This window comes from Panulirus ornatus, chromosome 35 (genome assembly GCF_036320965.1).
Source record: "Panulirus ornatus isolate Po-2019 chromosome 35, ASM3632096v1, whole genome shotgun sequence".
NCBI lineage: Eukaryota > Metazoa > Arthropoda > Malacostraca > Decapoda > Palinuridae > Panulirus > Panulirus ornatus.
This window is the reverse complement of record NC_092258.1, coordinates 11,183,865-11,208,023: the sequence shown is the minus strand read 5'-3', so window position 1 is coordinate 11,208,023 and position 24,159 is coordinate 11,183,865. Positions and strand designations below refer to the sequence as shown.

Genomic DNA, 24,159 nt, shown 5'->3' with positions numbered 1-24,159 from the left:
TCAGAATAACATCTGTCTTTATCCCTCACCCCTAGAAATGTATCCTGTTCTACTTCCTTCGATAGTCTTCGATCGCTGTGTTTCTGTAATAGGAGGCACTGTCCTACGAATGATTGATTTCAGCGTCTCCCAGAAACAGCTCGCTCGACACGGGACAGCATTACTTATTTCCTTTTTTCCCATCACGTTTTCTTTTCAAATTTCCTTCCAGCACTTTGAATTAGTGACCCGTATTCTTTCATTCCGATTTGAAGTTTCGTGATGTCTCAATCCGTCAGTTGTAACTTATGATCCTGTTTCGTTTTAACTGTCACTCGCCTCCTTACCCTTAAAATTTCAGCCGTATCATCCTTCATTTCTTTTCTCTTCTCTCCTCCCCAAAAGCTACAAGACCCCCAGAATGACCTTCGTTTGTCTTAACTTTTCCTGATCTAGTGACAGTTTTATACTCAAGGTCATTTCCCTTGTCCGTTCCCTTAGCCGTTTCTCTGTAGTAGCCTAGCGAATGATAATGGTAATGATGTTAATTTTAAGAAATTGTTTATAAAAACGACCATAGACCTCCACATAAAACATTTACTGAACCCCGTTTTCTCACAGGGTCTTCCAGATATCCAGCACCAAGCCTGTTTCCCTTCAGTAGTAAAAGTTATTAAAGAATTTTGAATCGAGTCTGACGAATATTTGTTGACAGGTGGCATAGTTGCTTACTAGCATTAAAAGAAATGATTTGTTTATCCCGTTGCACTTCTCTCTTTTATAGCGTTTATTAAGTGAAACTTCTTATAACGCTGAATCCCAGTTACGCTCTTCATTTCTTTGTAAATGATCAATACTAAATGACCATGAAATATATCCTCAATGAAAGATACGTTGCTATCGTCGGGTGGTCTGGGTCAGTAACAACAAGGCGTCTTTTCGTCGGGTAGTCCGGGTCCGGTAACTCCAAGGCGTCTTTTCCTCCCCCGTGCTCTTCATAAACCTCAGGCTGCCACGGTGAAATATTACCGAGAGGAAATATTACCTCCAGGGGCCCTTATGGTATCGCCTTGCTCCCCTTACTCGCACAACAGGCTTGTTAAAGCTGTAGTTTCCCCGCCTTCCCATATTAGAAGAAAAACTATCTTGCTTGTTAGTACTGACCTTCTTGAAGATAATGTTTGTGACTTTTGTTTTTAGGTTGTTGGTTTGTTCATGGCTTTGTGAGCAATTAATCATATTGATTTACTTATGCTTCTATACCTATTATACGTGTGTTGGTGTGTTTATGTCTTTTCGTTTGCTTTTAATTTGTTTGGACTCGTATGTGTGTATGTTACTGCATTTTCTTTTTTCTTGTTTCTTTCATAAGGGCTCCTGTAGTTTCAAGGCTGCACTTCACGCAGGAGCACGGAAAGGATAATCTCCTTTGGAGCGAGAAGGTCCTCGACAAGATTGTACTCCTTTCTACCGGCTGATGATGATATAGCCTCGCCAAAGACTTCTCATTCGCAGGGCAGTCACTTACATGCGAAGTACGGTATATATATATATATATATATATATATATATATATATATATATATATATATATATATATATATATATATGTATGTATGAATTATGTACATGTGTATATATGTATATGTGCTGTGTGTGGACGTGTATGTATGTACATGTGTATGTGAGTGGGTTGGGCCATTCTTTCGTCTGTTTCCTTGCGCTACATCGCTAACTTGGGAGACAGCGAAGTATAATAATAATAATGATTATATATACATATATATATATATATATATATATATATATATATATATATATATATATATATATATATATACACTATAATGTTTTCATTATGCATTTTTTTCCGGGAGAAAGTTGGTTTATTTCTGTATCAAGGTTTTTTCATTGTTTATTGTTGGTGTGTCTTTGCGAGGTTAGATGGTTTTCTGGTTGTGTGTGTGTGGTGGGGGGGGGGGGGGGGGCGTGAGGCATATCACAGTGTTACTGATGTAGCCACAGGTACCGTACTTACGTTGAGCCTGGAGAGAGAGAGTCTGGGGCTGCGGGAGCAGGTGGTGGAGAAGGACGGTCGTCTGGGGTCTGGGGAGGCCGAGCCGAGCGACACGTTGCTGGAGTCGTTGTGGAGCGGCAGCGACGGTTCAAGCAAGGCCAGGTGATCCCAGGTGCCGGGTCCAGTCTGCTCCAGGACGCAGTTTGGCGTGGTGGTCGGCATGAGGCCTCCTCCCCCGCCCATGTATGCCTGCCTGGAATTACGCTGGAGATGCGCCTGCCTATCATACCGCTCCAGGGATGACTCGGAACAGAAGAGCGCTGACCGCAGGAACCGCCGCTTCTCCCTGTGGTACGCCGTGTAGGTGATGAAGTGCGCGGGGATGATTCTGTCGTCGTGCCTGAGTAGGTCCGGTTCCGACATGTTGGCCCCGTCGCCGTTGGCCAGGGTCATTATGTCCGGGGCCAGGAGGCAAGTGCACAGCTCTCCGTTGGCGGTTGTCGCCGCGATCGAGTCTCTGCGCGTACTGATCCCCGTCAGGTAGGTAGGGCCGACGTTGCTCTCTGATTGCCAGTGCCGATGGGGCGAGTCGTCGGGGAGCGCCACCACGGAGTTGACGGAGACGTGACGCGCCGCTGTCGAGGGCTTGTAGTGCATCTGCTGCTGCGACATGACCACGCTGGAGAAGAGCTGCTGCAGGGAGGAGCGGAAGTGCGGGTGGCTCATGCCGTACACGATGGGATTGTAGATGACGGAGGCCTTGGCGAAGAGCGCCGGCAGTGAGGTGACCCACGGCGTCAGGAGACGGATGTCGCCGAACTGACCGATGAGGCTGATGGTGGCGTACGGACTCCAGCTGATGGTGAAGAGCAGGATGAGCGTCAGCACCATCTGCGCTGTACGGAGGTCGTTCCGTCGTGGCGATGGGGACCTGGCGAACATCAGAGCAGGAATGTATATGGTTAGTATTGTCCGGGTGAGCGTCATCAAAATTGAACACTAGTATACGTTTGTGTGTATGTCTGCCAGCGGGTAGTGGGTATTATGTGTTGTTACCTGTGTGTTGCCCCCCCTCTCTCTCTCTCTTAACCTGTGTGTAAATGTGCTTATAGTTCTTTATCGAAGAATGTCTCAGTATTTGAGCTGAAACCATATAAATGCGCGCGCGCGCGCGCACACACACACACACACACACACACACACACACACACACACACACACACTCGTATGCACACACACACACTCTCATGAGCTTTTGTGATGTAGGGGTTTGCGGTGCTGACCATGATACATGCACGGGTCCGCCCGGGTTCTACTCCTGAGCGCAGCAGGTGGCCGACAGCCACCCCCAGCTATTCATCCTACCCTCGGGGCTGGTCGATAAATGAGTGCCTAACCTTGACTGGTGTGTGTGTGTGTGTGTGTAAATACAAGGCTAAGAGACGGAGCAACACAAGTGTAAATCTTGCTCCCTGTACCACACAGATAGGCTGATGCCTAAGAGCTGATGCTGAGAATTAATGGTCTTAGCACGATTACTATCCAGCGGAAAATAGACGACAGGAATTTGTGTGTGAAAGGGACGGTGGAGTCGACACTGTAACCGTAATCTGTCGCCTGAGAATGATCAAGGGGACCAAATGTCTGCTGCCGACTTTAAGATACTGTAGCATGCATGTGGTACGTGGATAAGGAGATGTTTTACAGGTCATATTTACGAAGTCCATCAGCCTGAAACTAGAATACGCACCTCAGGTCCGGTTGCCACACTCAGTAAACCACATAGGTTTCATTGAAAAGGTCCAGAGGGGGGAAACCTGAATTATGATACATGTATCTATAGAGGTAAGCTGGAGACTGTTGATATACTCACCACGCAAGAGAAAAGAGTAAGGCGCGACCCACCCGCAACCTTCAAGTGTCCAAATTAATCTGGACGAGAGACAATGCGTCGAAAATTGTATGGGCAAGGAGGGGACGGATCTCGCTCGTCCAATCATCGTATCACCGTGGGATGTGGAAGTGCGAGAGTGGAGGCGAAGTGAAAGACACGCAGGACGGGGGAACAATGGAGGCACCTTGAAGGTGGAGACGCTGGAAATAATTCAAAAGTTGGAGCAGAAGATCCGTCAGATGGAGGCAGAGGTGTGGGTTGCAGCAGCAGATGTTCACAATGGGAGAGGGAAATCGATAATATCTCAGAATGGAAGAGAGAGATAAAAAAAAAAGGTGCCAGAGATCCTGAAATGTAGACAGATAGCAACGAAAGGAGACGAAGGAATGGAACAGTGGACCTAGGAATGAGGCAGCCGAGGTGAAGTGCTGTAATGGGAGGCAGAGGCCAAGGGAATGTGAAGAGCCTGTGACGTAATCTCTTGTGACCACTGGGGCTCAGAGTCAGGGGACGGAGGTGACCCCCGGAGAGGAGGGACACACCCTGTCTGAAGCCCCCGTCGAGGGGGATAGAAAAAAAAAAAATGGTGAAATCATAGGAGTGATCCTCCTCTGCCTGAGGGGAAAAGGTTATGAGGGAAATATGTGGAGATTACCGTAATGGAATGAGTAAGTTGGGGGACCTCCGGGAGAGAACGAAGGATAGTGGAATCATGTCCAACTGAACGGACACGAGACGTATGGCCAGGGAGGATGAATTTGAATTTAATGAGGCAGTCGACACCTGGGTTTAGGTAACCTCTTTGAAGACCGTGACGACGGAATGTGTAAAGGTTGACATCTTCGGTGAAATTTTGGTTGGGATAAAGACTTCGAAACGCAGGAGGAGAGGCCGACCGAAGAACAAGAGAAGAGAACCACTACGGGCGATACGTGCGGGTAACGCGGGAAATGAAGTTTAAAAGGCAAGAAAAATATGAAAGGATAGCACCAGAAGAGGAGGGGAAGACCTGTTAGGATGACGTACATGTTGGAGTGGAGCGGCCAGACGGGTGTCAAGACGAGACAAGAAACGTGTTCACCAAGAGAGACATTGTGGACTAATTTTTCTGCAAGGACAGACCAAAGGTAGAACGAGAATGGAGGGAGAAAGAAAGTAAGAAAAAAGGTCGAAAAATTAAAGGAACACGGCAGGAGAGAGAGAGAGAGAGAGAGAGAGAGAGAGAGAGAGAGAGAGAGAGAGAGAGAGAGAGAGAGAGAGAGAGAGAGCAGGAGGAGGAGGGTCACCCACATAAATAATGCAGCCAGGGTAGTGTTGTCAAATACCGGCGGAAGGAGGCTAAATGTTGTATAAACTGGTGGCGGCATGAAGAACTACAGCTATAGACGTCGCGGACAATCGAATCCGATCTCACTAGAGTTACAAAGAAGCAGCTGATGATCAAGGCGTTGGAATCGACGTGATCATTCCTGGAGGTGAAAGAGTAGCAAGGAGACGAAGAGAAAACAAAGGAGGAGGAGGAAGGAGGGGGGAACTTCTTGGCACTGCTACCGGAGGGTAGTCGTGGGAAATCGTCCCTTCAGAGGATACCCATTAGGTGAGGACGGGAGAAGAAGGAACGTAATTTTTTTCCCCACGTTGCAAAAATCCTTCAGAGACAGCGAACGAACGATGGCGATTTTTATTTATTTTTTTTTTCTTTAGTGACGGTAGTAAAGGTACAATCAAGATGATGTTGGAGAAAAGAAGACATGCCTTTCTCAGGCGAGGGAAAAAAGGTCATAATAACTAGGAATTTCGCCTGTAAGGAGATATACACGCTGAGAACCCCGAGTCGCACGGGGACAGAGACTTGTGAAAGAACAAACACTTAAGAGTGTGTGCAGGAGAGATTCTCTCACCACTGGGGCAGAGGGGCATGCTAAACCCTAGAGGTGGAGGTACGCGATCGATAGCCGATTCCTTTATGACGCACAGAAGACTGAAAATATACACCGTCCGGTGTAGTGGCTCGGTTGGGGAAGGGGGAGGATCTTGCAGTACCTCAAATCTGAGTATGTGGTTGGCGAAGAGCCAATAATTCCTGACAGGACACAGGACCCCGGGTTAGGGTACAGAGCCACTCACCACACAGAGCTGAGATAGATTCGTTAGAAATGTGCGGTGGGGGAAGGAGTCCACCATCAACCCTATGGAACAGCGTTACGCTGGGATTGGCCAAGTGTGTGGCGGAGAAACTGGCGAGCAGCGACCAACACATGGATGATGAGTGGAGGAACCTGGGAAGGATGAGTTTGGGAGTCGACCGATCTTATCATCAAAGAGCTAAAGGAAATGCACGCGTGTTATGGAAGAGATGTAGAGGGCGCAAAACATGAAAAAGAGAGTATAGATAAGAAAGGCTGATAAGAAATATATCCTGTGGAAAAAGCTAAAGAAAATGCGTAGCTGTTTCTAAGGTATACTGGGATCAGTTTATTATTCAAGGAACGGTTAACCAAACTGGAGCACTCAGACGGAAGGGACGCATAAATAAGAGAAAACTATGAACTAGATAAAGAATTCAAAGATGCTTTCACAGTGGAGGACACAGTAGGCACCATGGAAAGATGGGCTGGCTACATAAAAGTTTAAGATCCCGAGGCAACATGGTAGGATAATTTGAAAAAGATCTTTTATACATGCATGTATAATGTATTTCTTGTGTCGATACCTTGCCTGATATTCTCAGGGAATGGACAGAGGAACTCGGCAGACCGCTTAAGTTATTCAGAGAGTCAGTGGAAGAGAGAGATCGCCCATGGAAGATTGCAAAATTCATTCCATTCCTTTTATGTGGGAAAGATAAGAACACTGCTGGCAATTACAGGCCGGTAACTGTGAGGAGTGTCCTCTGTACTCTGACGAGTGCAAAAATATTATAGAATATCATTAGGAAACATGTGAACTGACGCTCTGTGAAGGAGATGCGTAGGTGAGAGACAGCTTGGGTCCAGGTACAAGAGGTTAAGCATAACATAACTCCTGCATTCTTATATCATAGTGAACACTCGCACTGACCTACAAGACGGAGCTGGATGGGCGAAGTGTTTGCTCTCGTACAGTCAGTAAGTCTTGGGACACTGTTCCCAGTAAGATCGAACCGTTGTAGCTACAGACAGGTATATAAGGAAGAGGATTCATTTCTTGGACGGAAAACTTAACTAAATGGAAGGAAACAGAGGACATACGAATATGTCCCCTGGATTGGGTAGAGGGATACCCAGAGGGCGCGGGTCTTAGGCTATCACGCAAATGACTCTCCAAGAGGACTGGAATCATACCCAAATACGTTTGCGGATGAAGGTAGAATGATGAGAGACTTTAAAAAAGTTTCCAGGATTGTGAAAGGAAATACTTCGGAGACAGCTACACAAATTCCATCCGTGGATTAAGAGCTTGGCATATGAAGTTCAATCCAGCTAAAGGTAATCAGCGAAGTGGAAGGATCCATAAAGACTTAGGGACTTATACAGTACCGAGCCGAGGTGCGGAGAAGGCGAGCGGACAGCAAAGAAGAAGAAAAAAAGGAGGGAAATGGGAGACATGAGAAAACGTAATTGTTGCCAAATAGATTTGATGAGGTAAGCACAAAAATGCTCCGGAGCTGGAAATGACAGGCTAAGGATGATATTGCAATGTATAGGATACGGTCGTTGGAGAAAAGAATGACTTGAGACGATGAGACACGGTTTGGACATGGGTGAAACCATTGTGGTATGGGTATGGGCACTGGAAACAAGGGCGCTCAGCGCTGGGGAAGAGGGGCGATGCTGTACGTGAGTTGAGGGGTTGGACGAGCTTGCCTGGTGGTGTGGGTGATGAGGAGGCGGGAGTGCTGGAAGAGGGCCACCAGGATGTAGGAGTAGCAGCAGATGATGGCGGTGACTGGAAGCACGAAGCCGCCGAGCAACAGGTACACGTAGTAGGCCCGGTTACTGCCGTTCCTCCTGATGTAGTCCCAGGAGCAGGAGGTCAGCAGCCCTGCGGAACGCCACACTCTCAGGGAAAGATGATGGCGACAGGAAACTATGAAGAATTTTGGGTTATGTACAATGCAATTTTTTTTTTAATGTTGATATTCAACGAAGTGAAGTTTATTGTTTATCTTTGCCGTCAGGAAGCAAGCGATGCGTTGAAATATCGTGGACTTGAATGATATTCTTTGTATGTATTCCGTTTAGTTGGCATGTCTTGCCTTAAGGATCAGCCTGAAGCTGAAGTATGTTCCCATAAACCTTCATCCTGAAGCTGAAGTATAGTATCATAGACCTTCAGCCAGATGCTGAAGTTTATTCCCATAAACCATCATTCTGAAGCTGAATTATAAGATCATAGACCTTCATCCTGAAGTTGAAGTATATATTCTCATAGACCTTCATCCTGAAGCTGAAGTATAGTATCATAGGCCTTCATCCTGAAGCTGAAGTATACATTCTCATATACCTTCATCCTGAAGCTGAAGTATAGTATCACAGACTTTCCCCCTGAAGCTGAAGTATATTCTCACGGACTTATCTTTTATGATTATGAAGTGTAATCCCAAGAACTTTCTCACTTGCACCTTCACTAGCTGGGACTATAGCATTAACTTTCACTAGCTGTGACTGTAACCTCATTAACCTTCACTAGCTGGGACTATAACCTCATTAACCTTCACTAGCTATGACTATAGCCTCATTAACCTTCACTAGCTGTGACTGTAGCCTCATTAACCTTCACTAGCTGTGACTGTAGCCTCATTAACCTTCACTAGCTATGACTATAACCTCATTAACCTTCACTAGCTGGGAATATAACCTCATTAACCATCACTGGCTGGGACTGTAGCCTCATTAACCTTCACTGGCTGGGACTATAGCCTCATTAACCTTCACTAGTTGTGACTGTAGCCTCATTAACCTTCACTGGCTGGGACTATAGCCTCATTAACCCTCACTAGCTGTGACTATAGGCCTCATTAACCTTCACTGGCTGGGACTATAACCTCATTAACCCTCACTAGTTGGGACTATAATTCCAGGCTACATACCATTCTAACTCATCACCCTCATGATCCTGGACTGCGAATCGTCCCTCCCTCATGACCCGCCTCAGATAACACCACCACGAACGTGACCAGCGTTCGCTGACGTTGTGCAACACGACCATTATTCATTGGGTGACGACTGCCTCTCGAAATGCTTGGATGACGGAGACTCTGATTCCCTCTCATTCCCAGGACACACACACACACACGACCCTCCAACTTTTCTTTGGCGTGTCCTTGAGAATTCTCCCGAGTGCAGATGACACTGCCATCTTCTCCCTCCAGCGTTCCTGGTCGAGGCGCCTTCGAAATTTCGTACGAATTTTCATACGAAACTTCAAAAGGTTGAAAAGCTCCGTGGGTTTATATAATTGGTTCTGTGATATCTTTAGCCATGGCTTTTGTAAGTGATGCTAGATTCATGTTCATTATGATCCTTCTCGCCTCTGTGAGCGTCACTTTCAGTCAAGTGATCCATCTTTCCTACCTGAACCGTGGGGGTATATATTCACGATACTTCTCACCCTCAGAAACAAGGGTTGTACATGTTGGCAATACTTCTCGCCCTCAGAAACAAGGGTTGTACATGTTAGCAATACTTCTCGCCCTCAGGAACAAGGGTTGTACATGGCAATACTTCTCGCCCTCAGAAACAAGGGTTGTACATGTTGGCAATACTTCTCGCCCTCAGAAACAAGGGTTGTACATGTTAGCAATACTTCTCGCCCTCAGAAACAAGGGTTGTACATGTTGACAATACTTCTCACCCTCAGAAACAAGGGTTGTACATGTTGGCAATACTTCTCGCCCTCAGAAACAAGGGTTGTACATGTTAGCAATACTTCTCGCCCTCAGGAAACAAGGGTTGTACATGTTGGCAATACTTCTCGCCCTCAGGAACAAGGGTTGTACATGTTGGCAATACTTCTCGCCCTCAGGGATATCAACATTATATCATATTCATAAAAAGATCCTTAGTAGTAAGGACGTGTCGCGCCATGCAAGTGAAAACCACCTTACCTTCAGGAACGTAGGCGCTCCAGCCGAAGAACGGAGGTAGGGCCAGGGCGGTGCAGTACAACCAGATGAGGATGATGAGCTGAAACAGAACGAAGAGAAATAAAACACCCGGACACGAATCATTCACGAGCTCATGACAGCGTACACCACCACACATCACGTCTCTGTCATGGACGACATATACCCCCTCGCGAGGGCGTCGCTACTGACCAAGGTGTTTGTGAAGTTGATCCCTAACGAAAGGGGGAAGAGAGTGTTACACCCACGCACCTTCCTGGCTTTCTTGCGGGTGATGCGCCACTTGGAGGTGGAGGAGGAGGTGCGGATGACAATGAGACGCTCCACAGCGATCCAGGAGAGGGTGACGATGGACACCAGGCCCAGCAGGCCCACGCCTCCCCCATAGATGCTGCAGCCTGCCAAGGCGGGAGAGAGGAGGGATGGTTAGGTCTGATCTCGTCCCCCACTCACAGCTCGACACTTACGCTACCCAGGGTTTAATACGGACGTTGATCAAAGGCCTGTGGCTTAATACGGACGTTGATCAAAGGCCTGTGGTTTAATACGGACGTTGATCAAAGGCCTGTGGCTTAATACGGACGTTGATCAAAGGCCTGTGGCTTAATACGAACGTTGATCAAAGATCTGTGGCTTAATACGGACGTTGATCAAAGGCCTGTGGTTTAAATACGGACGTTGATCAAAGGCCTGTGGCTTAATACGGACGTTGATCAAAGGCCTGTGGTTTGATACGGACGTTGGTCAAAGGCCTGTGGCTTAATACGGACGTTGATCAAAGGCCTGTGGTTTAAGACGGACATTGATCAAAGGCCTGTGGCTTAATACGGACGTTGATCAAAGATCTGTGGCTTAATACGGATGTTGATCAAAGGCCTGTGGTTTAAATACGGACGTTGATCAAAGGCCTATGGCTTAATACGGACGTTGATCAAAGGCTTGTGGCTTAATATGGACGTTGATCAAAGGCCTGTGGTTTAAGACGGACGTTGATCAAAGGCCTGTGGCTTAATACGGACGTTGATCAAAGGCCTGTGGCTTAAATACGGACGTTGATCAAAGGCTTGTGGCTTAATACGGACGTTGATCAAAGGCTTATGGCTTAAATACGGACGTTGATCAAAGGCTCAAGGATTAGTGCGGACATTTGATGAAAGGCCTACTATGGCTTAATCTGAGCAGTCATTCGTAATTCAGACGCGTATCAAAGCCACATTCAGATCTCGCGTGGGTAACCGTACGGTACTACGGCTGAGGTCGAGGAAAATCTCGCGTGGGTAACCGTACGGTACGGCTGAGGTAGAGGAAAAAGAAGCTTAAGCTTAGCTTGGACAGGAAAATATCAGGGAAACTGTTGCTTCGAGTGATGGTCACTCTCTCGGAAACAGGAGGAAGTTTTGTGAATACTGGAGACAGAAGTTGAGGGAATAAGTTGGGGAGCTCCATCAGGTGAAGTTTAAGATATGGTACTGGTCGGAAATGGTGTAAGGCATTCGTGAATGCATAGGTTACAGGTTTCGGTACCTACTAGAAGGACATGATCTCTTAACATTTTTGGAGTGTATGGTGCACGGAACTGGCAGCTCGGGGAGGATGGGAGAGAGTCCTGGCATTAGCTTTCGAGGGTGAGGATATCACAATCGCTCTGGCTCCCTTTTCCCTCGCCTTAGCTTACAGGAGGGAGGACGAGAAGGCACCGAGGATGCAGTGCGCGGGTGGAGGTGTGTGGTTGTGCACGTTGAGGCTGGCCTCTCCTGAAGCTTCAACCCGTGGCACTTGGCCGGGTGACACCGATGTAAATAGAGGCTCTTGAATTTGCAGCCTGCTCCATGTGGCTCACGCGCGGTGAGAGGTGTGAGCACTCATGTCTCTCGAATGATCACAGGTATCATTAACCATTGGGGAACGACGGTACGACCATAGGACACGACGGTACGACCCTTGAGCGTGACGATACGCCCCCTGAGCACGACGGTACAACCCTTGAGCGTGACGATACGCCCCCTGAGCACGACGGTACGACCCCAGAGCACGACGTTAGGACACGACGGTACGACCCTTGAGCGTGACGGTACGCCCCCTGAGCGTGACGGTACGACCCCTGAGCACGACGTTAGGACACGACGGTACGACCCTTGAGCGTGACGGTACGCCCCCAGAGCACGACGGTACGACCCCTGAGCACGATGTTAAGACCCTTGAGCATAATGGTCCGGCCCCTTGGGTTGGCGGTCTGGTCTATGATCTGAAGCGAACGAGATGGGTCAAAAGCCAGGTCATCATACTTACAGGTCGTACCGTCGTGCTTGAGGGTCGTACCGTCGTGCTCGAGGACCATACCGTCGTGCTCGAAGGTCGTACCGTCGTGCTCGAGGGTCGCACCGTCATGCTCGAGGGTCGTACCGTCATGCTCGAAGGTTGTACCGTCGTGCTCGAGGGTCGTACCGTCGTGCTCGAAGGTCGTACCGTCGTGTTCGAGGACCATACCGTCGTGCTCGAAGGTCGTACCGTCGTGCTCGAGGGTCGCACCGTCGTGCTCGAGGGTCGTACCGTCGTGCTCGAGGGTCGTCGTGCTCGAAGGTCGTACCGTCGTGCTCGAGGGTCGTACCGCCGAAATTAACGTAACGTAACGTCGTGATTTAAGAGGTTAAATTATGTTTTTATCTCAAGGAAGAAATTAAGATCAGAAGGACGTAAAGATGTGCCTTCCATCTGTGGCAATGTGAAGGGCATGTGTCTGCTGGTTCCATCTGTGGCATTGTGAAGGGTATGTGTCTGCTGGTTCCATCTGTACCAGTATGAAGAACATGGGTCTGCTGGTTCCATCTGTGGCAGTGTGAAGAACATGGGTCTGCTGGTTCCATCTGTGGCAGTGTGAAGGGCATGTGTTTGCTGGTTCCATTTGTAGCAGTGTGAAGGGCATGGGTCTGCTGGTTCCTGCCTCATGCATGGCTGCGTCTCTACAGCTTTAATTAAGAGTAAGCAATTATACTTACGAACTGAGACTCTTTCTTTCTGTGTCGGTATCATTGATTACGCTTTTGAGTCTAATGCGATCGCATGATTACGAGCATAAGGACTCGTTGAAGGAATAATTAACTGTCATTGGGTCCAGTCGCATTTGGCCCTTAACGTGACTCTATTGTCCAACGAATTGTTCTGAAATGTTCAGCCATACACACATTGAAAGAGGTCGGTTCACCAGCTACGCGCGCACACAGACACACCGGCTGGTTCACCAGCCACACAGTGAGGGTTGGAGAAGAACCTGAGCTTTCAATATGGAATGTGAGAAGTGTTGCCACAGTCAGTAAACTGATATTTTGAATGATAAATTTATAATGCTAATGATAATGATAATAATAATAATGATTATCATTATTATTATTATCATTATTATTATTATTATTATTATTATTATATTATTATTATTATTATTATTATTATTATTATTATTATTATTATTATTAATTATTATTATTATTATTATTATTATTATTATTATTAATATTAACTCGAAGATGTAACTAACGAGCTTAATGTTAGTAAAGAAGTATACGAAATAAATTCTGTGGGAGATGAGATTTTAGCTTTGATTGTGTTGTGGGTTAGTTTTTTCAGAGTTTTGACACTGAAGACAGAAGTGACACAGAGCGGTACTAATAGGCTGGGGAAGTTGGGCAGTTTGGAGGGTTTTTACGGTTGGTATTTTGTTGGCAAGTTTCCAGGCGTTAGGAATTTTGTTGTGTAGCCAGGAGAGGTCGGAGATATGTTTATGTGTTTGCACGGCAGCTGGACCAAAGTATTTTTTGTTAAAGTATGATATGTTGTTAGGGCCCAATGCAGGAGTGTCCTTAGAGGTTTTTAGTGTGTCTGGGGATGAAGGATGGGCGAGGAGTTGTTTCTAATTGGATTTTGTTCACGGCTTCTCGATTGTCTTGTTGACAGAGGTGGGCGTTGGTTTGAGGCTGATTTTTGAGTTATGTTTCTTGAGTATACTCGTGTGTTCTTTATGAAGAAGGATGCCACTGGAGTGGGTCAGCAGTGCTTCATGTGTTGGGGGGGCTGGGTCGATGTGAGGAGTGTGGATCTTCGTAAAGCGAGTTGGGTTCTGTGGTTCATGGTATTGAGGAAGGAGTCCCAGTCTGCAGTTTGGCTTTCAGTGATCAGGTTAGCGATGGTGTTGCTCAAAGTTTGAAGTTGTTCTGTGATTTCTAACGATGGTTAATAGTAGTGTTTGAGCTGGCTCCATTGTCTGCAGCTTGTGTCGAGAAGTTTGGGTTGGAGTTCTTTTTCATATCCCTGTGGTATGTGCTTCTCGCTGGCTTGGTTGGTCATGCTGTAGTGTGAGATGGTATGATAAAGGGATGGGATACCATATAAAGTAAAGCTTTGGAGCTTAGATTCCATACACTGTGTGAATGCTGGCCAATCTGCTCTCATGTAGTTTGTCCTCTTGGTTGTTCTATCCGCTTCATGTTATGTCCTCTTGGTTGTTCTATCCGCTTCATGTTATGTCCTCTTGGTTGTTCTATCCGCTTCATGTTATGTTCTCTTGGTTGTTCTATCCGCTTCATGTTATGTCCTCTTGGTTGTTCTATCCGCTTCATGTTATGTCCTCTTGGTTGTTCTATCCGCTTCATGTTATGTCCTCTTGGTTGTTCTATACGCTTCATGTTATGCCCTCTTGGTTGTTCTATCCCTACACCTTCCGAAGAATTGATCACTGTCCTTGCTACTGTTCTGTTTTGAAAACTTATAAATTCCCTCTGCCATGGTGGGCAAACTTAAGATCTCTAGTCTTTCCCCCCCTTGTAACTTAATTCTTTGAGTTCTGGCACCGTTTGCGTTGCTCTCCTCTGGACTTCCTCTGTTTGCTTAATGCGCTTCTTAAGATGCGGTGATCAACACGTGAAAAGTTTGCTCTGGTTCTGGCTCTAGGTTGGATGGGAACGGCTCGCTAAGTGATTGCGTGTCGAGGAATTTGAATGCTGTTACCGGGTTACACGCGAGCAGACACTTTGGCTCCAGAGCTATTTGATTCAGATGGGACTTTGGCCACAATGTCAACTCCCAAGTCTTTCTTACACACAGGTTCTGGCGACATGTTTCTCGCCCGCTGTGAAATAATCATAAGGAGGGGGCGGGTGGGTGGTGGCGCTAGGAATGGATGAAGGCAAGCAAGTACGAATATGTACATGCGTATATATGTATATGTCTGAGTGTGTATGTATTTGGGCGTTTATATATATATATATATATATATATATATATATATATATATATATATATATATATATATATATATATATATATATATGTGTGTGTGTGTGGATGAGCCATTCTTCATCTGTTTCCTGGCGCTACCTCGCTGACGCGGAAAACAGCGATTACGGATAATAAAGATATAATATATATATATATATATATATATATATATATATATATATATATATATATATATATATATATATATATATATATAGATAGTCCTTTTTTTTATAAACCCTATAATACCTCACCATTCCCTCTCTGTTCCGTTATTAACCGCCCACGTAATATTAAAACCGTACTTAAAAGATAAATAGGTTTTAATTACATTCAGATCCTCTATGTCGTCTGCGAGAGGAGGCGAAGCTTTAAATGCGGGCAGCATTCCTTCGGCTGGGTAGCTGTGCTGAGACGTTTAATTAGAAACGTGTGGCCCCCCACTCTGGTCCTGGATGTATTCAGAGCCAGGACTAAGGTCGCCGATGAAAGGGACGTGGTAATGTAGAAATTGTAGATGAATGTCTTACGTGTGTGTGTGTGTGTGTGTGTGTGTGTGTGTGTGTGTGGTAACTCATGCATCACAGTGTGGTGCGTGGATGTCACTGTATGAACTATTTACTTCTTTGGTAAGAGGACGCTGTCACTCTGGGGTTCCTACTGTACGACAACGGACGTCTTACGTGACAACGAAGGACTTGGAAAGTCTGAGGGTCGACACACACACACACACACACACACACACACACACGGCTCACGCTACCTCTCCAGCCTCATGCTACCTCTCCAGCCTCATGCTACCTCTCCAGCCTCACGCTATCTCCCTAGCCTCACGCTACCTCTCCAGCCTCACACTACCTTCCCAGCCTCACGCCACCTCTCCAGCCTCACGCTACCTCCCCAGCCTCACGCTACCTCCTCAGCCTCATGCTACCTCTCCAGCCTCACGCTACCTCTCCAGCCTCACGCTACCTCCCTAGCCTCATGCTACCTTCCCAGCCTCACGCTACCTCTCCAGCCTCATGCTACCTCCCTAGCCTCACGCTACCTCTCCCGCCTCACGCTACCTATCCAGTCTCACGCTACCTCCCTAGCCTCACGCTACCTCTCCAGCCTCACGCTACCTCTCCAGCCTCACGCTACCTCTCCAGCCTTACGCTACCTCCCTAGCCTCACGCTACCTCTCCCGCCTCACGCTACCTATCCAGCCTCACGCTACCTCTCTAGCCTCACGCTACCTCTCCAGCCTCACGCTACCTCCCTAGCCTAACGCTACCTCTCCAGCCTCACGCTACCTCTCCAGCCTCACGCTACCTCCCCAGCCTCACGCTACCTCTCCAGCCTCACGCTACCTCTCCAGCCTCACGCTACCTCTCCAGCCTCACGCTACCTCCCTAGCCTCACGCTACCTCTCCCGCCTCACGCTACCTATCCAGCCTCACGCTACCTCCCTAGCCTCACGCTACCTCTCCAGCCTCACGCTATCTCCCTAGCCTCACGCTACCTCTCCAGCCTCACGCTACCTTTCCAGCCTCACGCTACCTCCCCAGCCTCACGGTACCTCTCCAGCCTCACGGTACCTCTCCAGCCTCACACTACCTCCTCAGCCTCATGCTACCTCTCCAGCCTCACGCTACCTCCCCAGCCTCACGCTACCTCCCCAGCCTCACGCTAACTCCCCAGCCTCACGCTACCTCTCCAGCTGGAGGTGGACCCCCGCACAGCACCAGCTCCCGGGCACGGATGTGTGATGGTGCCCAAGCCTGTTGGTAGGTCATAAAGACAGGTCGTCATGAGAGCTTCCACTGTGGGGAAATCAAGCGTAGTGTTTAAGGCGTGTACATACCTACTCCTCCTCACCACCAACCACCTGGTTACCTCTCCCGCTTCCCCGCTCCGTCAGCCCTGAGTGGCTGGGCAAACTCTCTCTCTCTCTCTCTCTCTCTCTCTCTCTCTCTCTCTCTCTCTCTCTCTCTCTCTCTCTCTCTCTCTCTCTCTCTCTCTCTCTCCTATCAACAAGGCACTTTTAGCGGGAGGAGGAGAAGCCTTTTTAAGAAAAGGGCATCGCCGACGTCCGTTCTGCCTGGCGCACCGCCCGCTCGGTAGAACGGTTACAGCTCAGAACCTGGCGCTTCTCCTGGTCAGTCTCATTTTTCTGTTGTGAGGCACGTTGGTGGTTGATACTAGACGGAGGTAGCCAGGGTAACTGCTGTATTTTTGTCCAGAGCATTAGGCTGAGGATAGACCCTACAGATGATATATATATATATATATATGTATATATATATATATATATATATATATATATATATATATATATATATATATATTATATATATATTTGGAAAGGATCACAATTTTGCGTGTGATCAAGATATTCCTATGAGTCCACGAGGAAAATGAAACATGATAAGTTCCCAAGTGCACTTTCGTGTAATAATCACATCATCAGGGGAGACACAAGAGAGAAATATAACAGTCAGCTGATATACATCCAAGAGACGAAGCTAGGACGCCATTTGGTAAACATGCGATGTTTGGTAAACATGCCATTTGGTAAACATGGCACGAAAGTGCACTTGGGAACTTATCGTGTTTCGTTTTCCCCGTGAACTCATGGGAATATCTTGATCATGCGCAAAATTGTGATCCTTTCCAATATATATATATATATATATATATATATATATATATATATATATATATATATATATATATATATATATACGAGAGTAGACAGGCATTTTGGAACTTTCCAGTAATCTTGTGTATATTGGACGAGATCCTGTTGCTTTGAGAACGGTCAGGGCCAGGGTTCACGGGGTGGAGTGTGTGTGTGTGTGTGTGTGTGTGTGTGTGTGTGTGTGTGGGAGGGGGCGGAGGGCGACTGGAAGGAGCGGCCGGCGAGGAAATCAAAGCTGGACCCCGTAATTGGTGGTGAGGGGAGGGAGCGACGACGACGACTGACCGACCGACCGTCGGCCTCCCCAAGCAGGTCATCAGAGGGTCTGTGGGTGTGGGTGTGTGTGGTGTGTGGTGTGTGGGAGGGTAGTGTTAATAGGGAACCCGGTCAGCAGGTTTACCAAACCAGGTTTGCCACGACAACGACCACGGAATTCCCGTCTCCCAGCAGCGGCCGATATTTTCCCCCAACGTTGTTTTTTTTCTTCACTTGCTTCCTAACCTTTATTTTTTATTTTTTTGGTAGATGATGGTATAGGTGGGGTAGTGGTGGGCAGGGTGGGGTAGATGGTGGGTAGGGTGTGGTAGATGGTGGGTAGGGTGGGGTAGATGGTGGGTAGGGTGTGGTAGATGGTGGGTAGGGTGGGGTAGATGGTGGGCAGGGTGAGGTAGATGGTGGACAGGGTGTGGTAGATGGTGGGCAGGGTGTGGTAGATGGTGGGTAGGGTGTGGTAGATTGTGGGCAGGGTGTGGTAGATGGTGGGCAGGGTGTGGTGGTGGTGGGCTGGGTGTGGAAGATGGTGGGTAGGGTGGGGTAGATGATGGTATACGTGTGGTAGTGGTGGCCAGGGTGGGGTAGATGGTGGGCAGGGTGTGGTGGTGGTGGGCTGGGTGTGGTAGATGGTGGGTAGGGTGGGGTAGATGATGGTATAGGTGTGGTAGTGGTGGCCAGGGTGGGGTAGATGGTGGGCAGGGTGTGGTAGATGGTGGCCACGGTGTGGTAGTGGTGGGCAGGGTGTGGTAGTGGTGGGCAGGGTGTGGTAGATGGTGGGCAGGGTGGGGTAGATGGTGGGCAGGGTTGGGGTAGTGGTGGGCAGGGTGTGGTAGATGGTGGGCAGGGTGTGGTAGATGGTGGGCAGGGTGTGGTAGTAGTGGTGGACATGGTGTGGTAGATGGTGGTATAGGTGTGGTAGTGGGTGGGCAGGGTGTGGTAGTAGTGGTGGACAGGGTGTTGTTGATGGTGGGCAGGGTGTGGTAGTAGTGGTGGACAGGGTGTGGTTGATGGTGGGCAGGGTGTGGTAGTAGTGGTGGACAGGGTGTGGTAGATGGTGGGCAGGGTGTGGTAGATGGTGGGCAGGGTGTGTGAGGTGTTGGGCAGGGGTGTGGTAGTGGTGCAGGGTGTGTAGAGCAGGGTGTGTAGTAGTGGTGGACAGGGTGTGGTAGATGGTGGCAGGGTGTGGTAGTAGTGGTGGACAGGGTGTGGTAGATGGTGGGCAGGGTGTGGTAGTGGTGGGCAGGTGTGGTAGATGGTGGGCAGGTGTGGTAGATGGTGGCAGGGTGTGGTAGATGGTGGGCAGGTGTGGTAGATGGTGGCAGGGTGTGGTAGTAGTGGTGGACAGGGTGTGGTAGATGGTGGCAGGGTGTGGTAGATGGTGGCAGGGTGTGGTAGATGGTGGCAGGGTGTGGTAGTAGTGGTGGACAGGGTGTTGTTGATGGTGGGCAGGGTGTGGTAGATGGTGGCAGGGTGTGGTAGTAGTGGTGGACAGGGTGTGGTAGATGGTGGCAGGGTGTGGTAGTAGTGGTGGACAGGGTGTGGTAGATGGTGGGCAGGGTTGTGGTAGATGGTGGCAGGGTGTGGTAGTAGTGGTGGACAGGGTGTTGTTGATGGTGGGCAGGGTGTGGTAGATGGTGGCAGGGTGTGGTAGTGGTGGCAGGGTGTGGTAGTAGTGGTGGACAGGGTGTTGTTGATGGTGGGCAGGGTTGTGGTAGATGGTGGCAGGGTGTGGTAGTAGTGGTGGACAGGGTGTGGTAGATGGTGGCAGGGTGTGGTAGTGGTGGCAGGGTGTGGTAGTGGTGGCAGGGTGTGGTAGATGGTGGGCAGGGTGTGGTAGATGGTGGGCAGGGTGTGGTAGATGGTGGGCAGGGTGTGGTAGTGGTGGGCAGGGTGTGGTAGATGGTGGCAGGGTGTGGTAGATGGTGGGCAGGGTGTGGTAGATGGTGGGCAGGGTGTGGTAGTAGTGGTGGACAGGGTGTGGTAGATGGTGGGCAGGGTTGTGGTAGATGGTGGCAGGGTGTGGTAGTAGTGGTGGACAGGGTGTGGTAGATGGTGGCAGGGTGTGGTAGTAGTGGTGGACAGGGTGTTGTTGATGGTGGGCAGGGTTGTGGTAGATGGTGGCAGGGTGTGGTAGTAGTGGTGGACAGGGTGTTGTTGATGGTGGGCAGGGTGTGGTAGATGGTGGCAGGGTGTGGTAGTAGTGGTGGACAGGGTGTGGTAGATGGTGGGCAGGTGTGGTAGATGGTGGGCAGGGTTGTGGTAGATGGTGGCAGGGTGTGGTAGATGGTGGCAGGGTGTGGTAGTAGTGGTGGACAGGGTGTTGTTGATGGTGGGCAGGGTGTGGTAGTAGTGGTGGACAGGGTGTGGTAGATGGTGGCAGGGTGTGGTAGTAGTGGTGGACAGGGTGTTGTTGATGGTGGGCAGGGTGTGTAGATGGTGGGCAGGGTGTGGTAGTAGTGGTGGACAGGGTGTGGTAGATGGTGGGCAGGGTGTGGTAGTGGTGGGCAGGGTGTGTAGATGGTGGGCAGGGTGTGGTAGATGGTGGGCAGGGTGTGGTAGTAGTGGTGGACAGGGTGTGGTAGATGGTGGGCAGGTGTGGTAGATGGTGGGCAGGGTTGTGGTAGATGGTGGCAGGGTGTGGTAGATGGTGGGCAGGGTGTGTAGATGGTGGGCAGGGTGTGTAGATGGTGGGCAGGGTGTGTAGATGGTGGGCAGGGTTGTGGTAGATGGTGGCAGGGTGTGGTAGTAGTGGTGGACAGGGTGTTGTTGATGGTGGGCAGGGTTGTGGTAGATGGTGGGCAGGTGTGGTAGATGGTGGCAGGGTGTGGTAGATGGTGGCAGGGTGTGGTAGATGGTGGGCAGGGTTGTGGTAGATGGTGGCCAGGGTGTGGTAGTTTTTTTTTTTTTTTTCTAATTTTCCAAAAGAAGGAACAGAGGGGGCCAGGTGAGGATATTCCAAAAAAGGCCCAGTCTTCTGTTCTAAACGCTACCTCGCTAACGCGGGAAATGGCGAATAGTTTAAAAGGAAAAAAGGATATATATATATATATATATATATATATATCATATATATATATATATATATATATATATATATATATATATGTTTATATCTTGCTGATATCAGTTGGTTAGGGCCACGTCAGTGGGCGTGGACATCTCTGGTAAGCTCATAAGGCCTGGCAGGTATGGCCATGTCCCTGGACGTGGAGAGACCTCAAGGGACTTTAGCCGACTTACGAGCTGTCTGTCGTCTGCTTTGACCTGCCACAGGTGCGGCGCTTTACCCCAGCCCAAGCTGGTGCCCATTTCCCTCCCAGCCACAGGGGGAAGGATGGGAACCACCGGGTGGGTTGTGCTACGTCTGGCCGCGCCGGGGATCGAACCCTGGCCTGTGGATATTAGTATGATATTGTGTATAACCCTGGTACCCTTTTTTTATGGGGATTTTGCTGCCTTGAGGCTTCGCTACATTCAGAAGCAGGGAAACTGTCGACTCTTTTGCGGCAAGAAGTTCCTGTTCGTCAACTGGCGATGATACGGGGTCCCCCAAAGATGACATTGTGCTCACTGAGTAGCCTCACGCAGGCGGAGTCCGGTAACACCGGATTATATATATATATATATATATATATATATATATATATATATATATATATATATATATATATATATATATATATATATATTTACTATTCGCTATTTCCCGCATTAGCGAGGTAGCGTTAAGAACAAAGGACTGCGCCTTTGAGGGAACATCCTCACTTGGCCCCCTTCTCTGTTCCTTCTTTTGGAAAATGAAGAACGAGAGGGGAGGATTTCCAGCCCCCCGCTCCCTTCCCTTTTAGTCGCCTTCTACGACACGCAGGGAATACGTGGGAAGAATTCTTTCTCCCCTATCCCCAGGGATAATATATATATATATATATATATATATATATATATATATATATATATATATATATATATATATATATATATACATATATATCAAATATAGGTATACAAATAGAGATATAAAGAGGGATATATAAATACAGACAGTAATGGAAGTAACAAAGACTAAATGGAATATACCTGTTTATGATGAGAGGATGTCAGTGTTGGCATTAGATCACTAGAACTCGTGAGACATACCCAGCCGACCGAAGACCCATTGGTGCCTGAAGGAGGAGTAGGCGGCCATCGTGTGAAGGACAGAGGTGACCAGGTCGCTGGCGGCCAAGTTCACGATGAACGTGTTCGCTGGGCTACGAAGTCGCCGGAACCTGTCCATCGTATATTTATATTACCCTCCAAATGCCAGGATTCGAGCCCACGACTCTTTGCGTGGTAAGCGGGAACGTTGACCGCTAGCCCATGATCGCCCCTAATAGAGAAATGACTTCGATTACAAGTAATCGAATATCCTTTGTCTTACATCTGTTATGGGCAGTTAGTGTTTCCGACTACCACGCATTAGGTCCTGGGTTCGAATCCTGACTGTTGGAGAATACTGTCTTCTCTGAAAGTGCGCGTTCATAAGCACTATATTCATGTATTATATATATATATATATATATATATATATATATATATATATATATATATATATATATATATATATATATATATATATTAGATTGGTTTTAGTTATTTCAATTGCTTAGCTATATTTTCGTGATTACATAAAATGGTGTTACATAATGAATTCTGAATGTCGTAAATGGTGTTATTAAATTTCCCTTTCCGTTTCGGTGCTCTTTGCGGTGAATATTCAATATGATTAAGATTGAGGCATATGTGCGGTGTATATGTTATAACTACCAGAGTTAGAAGTACCTAGAATCAGTCGTTGTCCCATGTAGGCAAAACTCTCATTTATATGCTCAATTTCAGCACAAAAAAATGATCATCTATGATAGTCTAACACATATGACTGTATCTTCTCTATATCTGAAAAGAACACTGTAGGCTAAGGACTCAAAAGGTGTCAGTATATTTACCAAGGATAACTTAGTTCCAAGGCGTTTCTTAAGAGTGTCAAAGGTATAATTTGTCACGAAAAACATGAATTTCTTGTCTTCCATGGCAGACACAAGGATTAAAACGATGACTGAGCCACAAAGGCATTCGATGAATGATTAATCTTATGGTATTTAAGATATATGAGTTTTAAGAACCCCTGATGTCCCAGCGGGGGAGGGTGGGGCGTCCTATTGGCTCACGAGCCTCACCTGGTAAACACCCAAACGACGATGGCGTTGCCGATGGTTCCCATGATGCCGATGGTGGTGAGGATGATGGCCACCACCAGGTGTAGGTGGGCGGGTATGGGCGTGCCGGCGTGATGCACCAGCCAGTGGTGGGGGACGCCCAGCTCCTGCGCCCACGTCAGGTTCCCGAGCTCGACCAGGTCGCCCGTATCATTCCGGAGGCCGGTCACCGACTCCACGGAGACATCGTACGTCTGGCCGGGGGCCGCTGGTGCCTCGGGCAACGATGCATTCATCAGTCACGCCGCTGAAGGATAAACAGGTCGTGGATTGGTTACTTTACTATCATTAGTGTATGAAGAATAAAATGCATTATGACAGATTAGGAAAGACCACATAGCATGAAGTAAATGAAAGTAGGTTGGGTAATAATGGTGAAAACGTGAACACTTGTGATACGGCAGATATATGATGGGAGAGTATGGCCACGAGCCAGCTCTAAACGACCTAATCTTATTTAGTTTCGAAAAGAGAAGTTTAAAAGGTGATGTAATATATGTATTCAAACTGATCGTAGACTTCGATGATCCGTGTGTTTACCTATTTAAGGTTGCATCAGTCTTTATGCCATTCGTAGTAACGAATACAAACAAACTCGTGGGCAAACTGATCACTTCGAATGAGGCAAAGTACTTTTTCTTCAACAGGATTGTCAACATATGGGATGGTTTATCAATTAGGATA

The 24,159-nt window shown here is 47.8% G+C and overlaps 1 protein-coding gene across 1 annotated transcript in view; it reads right to left on the bottom strand.

Moving 5' to 3' along the window:
* The window catches only part of LOC139760229 (melanopsin-like), a 109,589-nt gene that overhangs the window by 11,412 nt on the left and 74,018 nt on the right, over positions 1-24,159 (bottom strand). The window contains exons 2-7 of the mRNA XM_071683157.1: positions 23,437-23,722; positions 22,358-22,488; positions 10,249-10,394; positions 9,979-10,057; positions 7,736-7,913; positions 2,018-2,927 (exon numbers count right to left, since the gene is read on the bottom strand). Coding sequence (XP_071539258.1) covers positions 2,018-2,927; positions 7,736-7,913; positions 9,979-10,057; positions 10,249-10,394; positions 22,358-22,488; positions 23,437-23,711 — 1,719 coding nt within the window. The 5' untranslated portion in view covers positions 23,712-23,722. The remainder of the gene's footprint in view (positions 1-2,017; positions 2,928-7,735; positions 7,914-9,978; positions 10,058-10,248; positions 10,395-22,357; positions 22,489-23,436; positions 23,723-24,159) is intronic.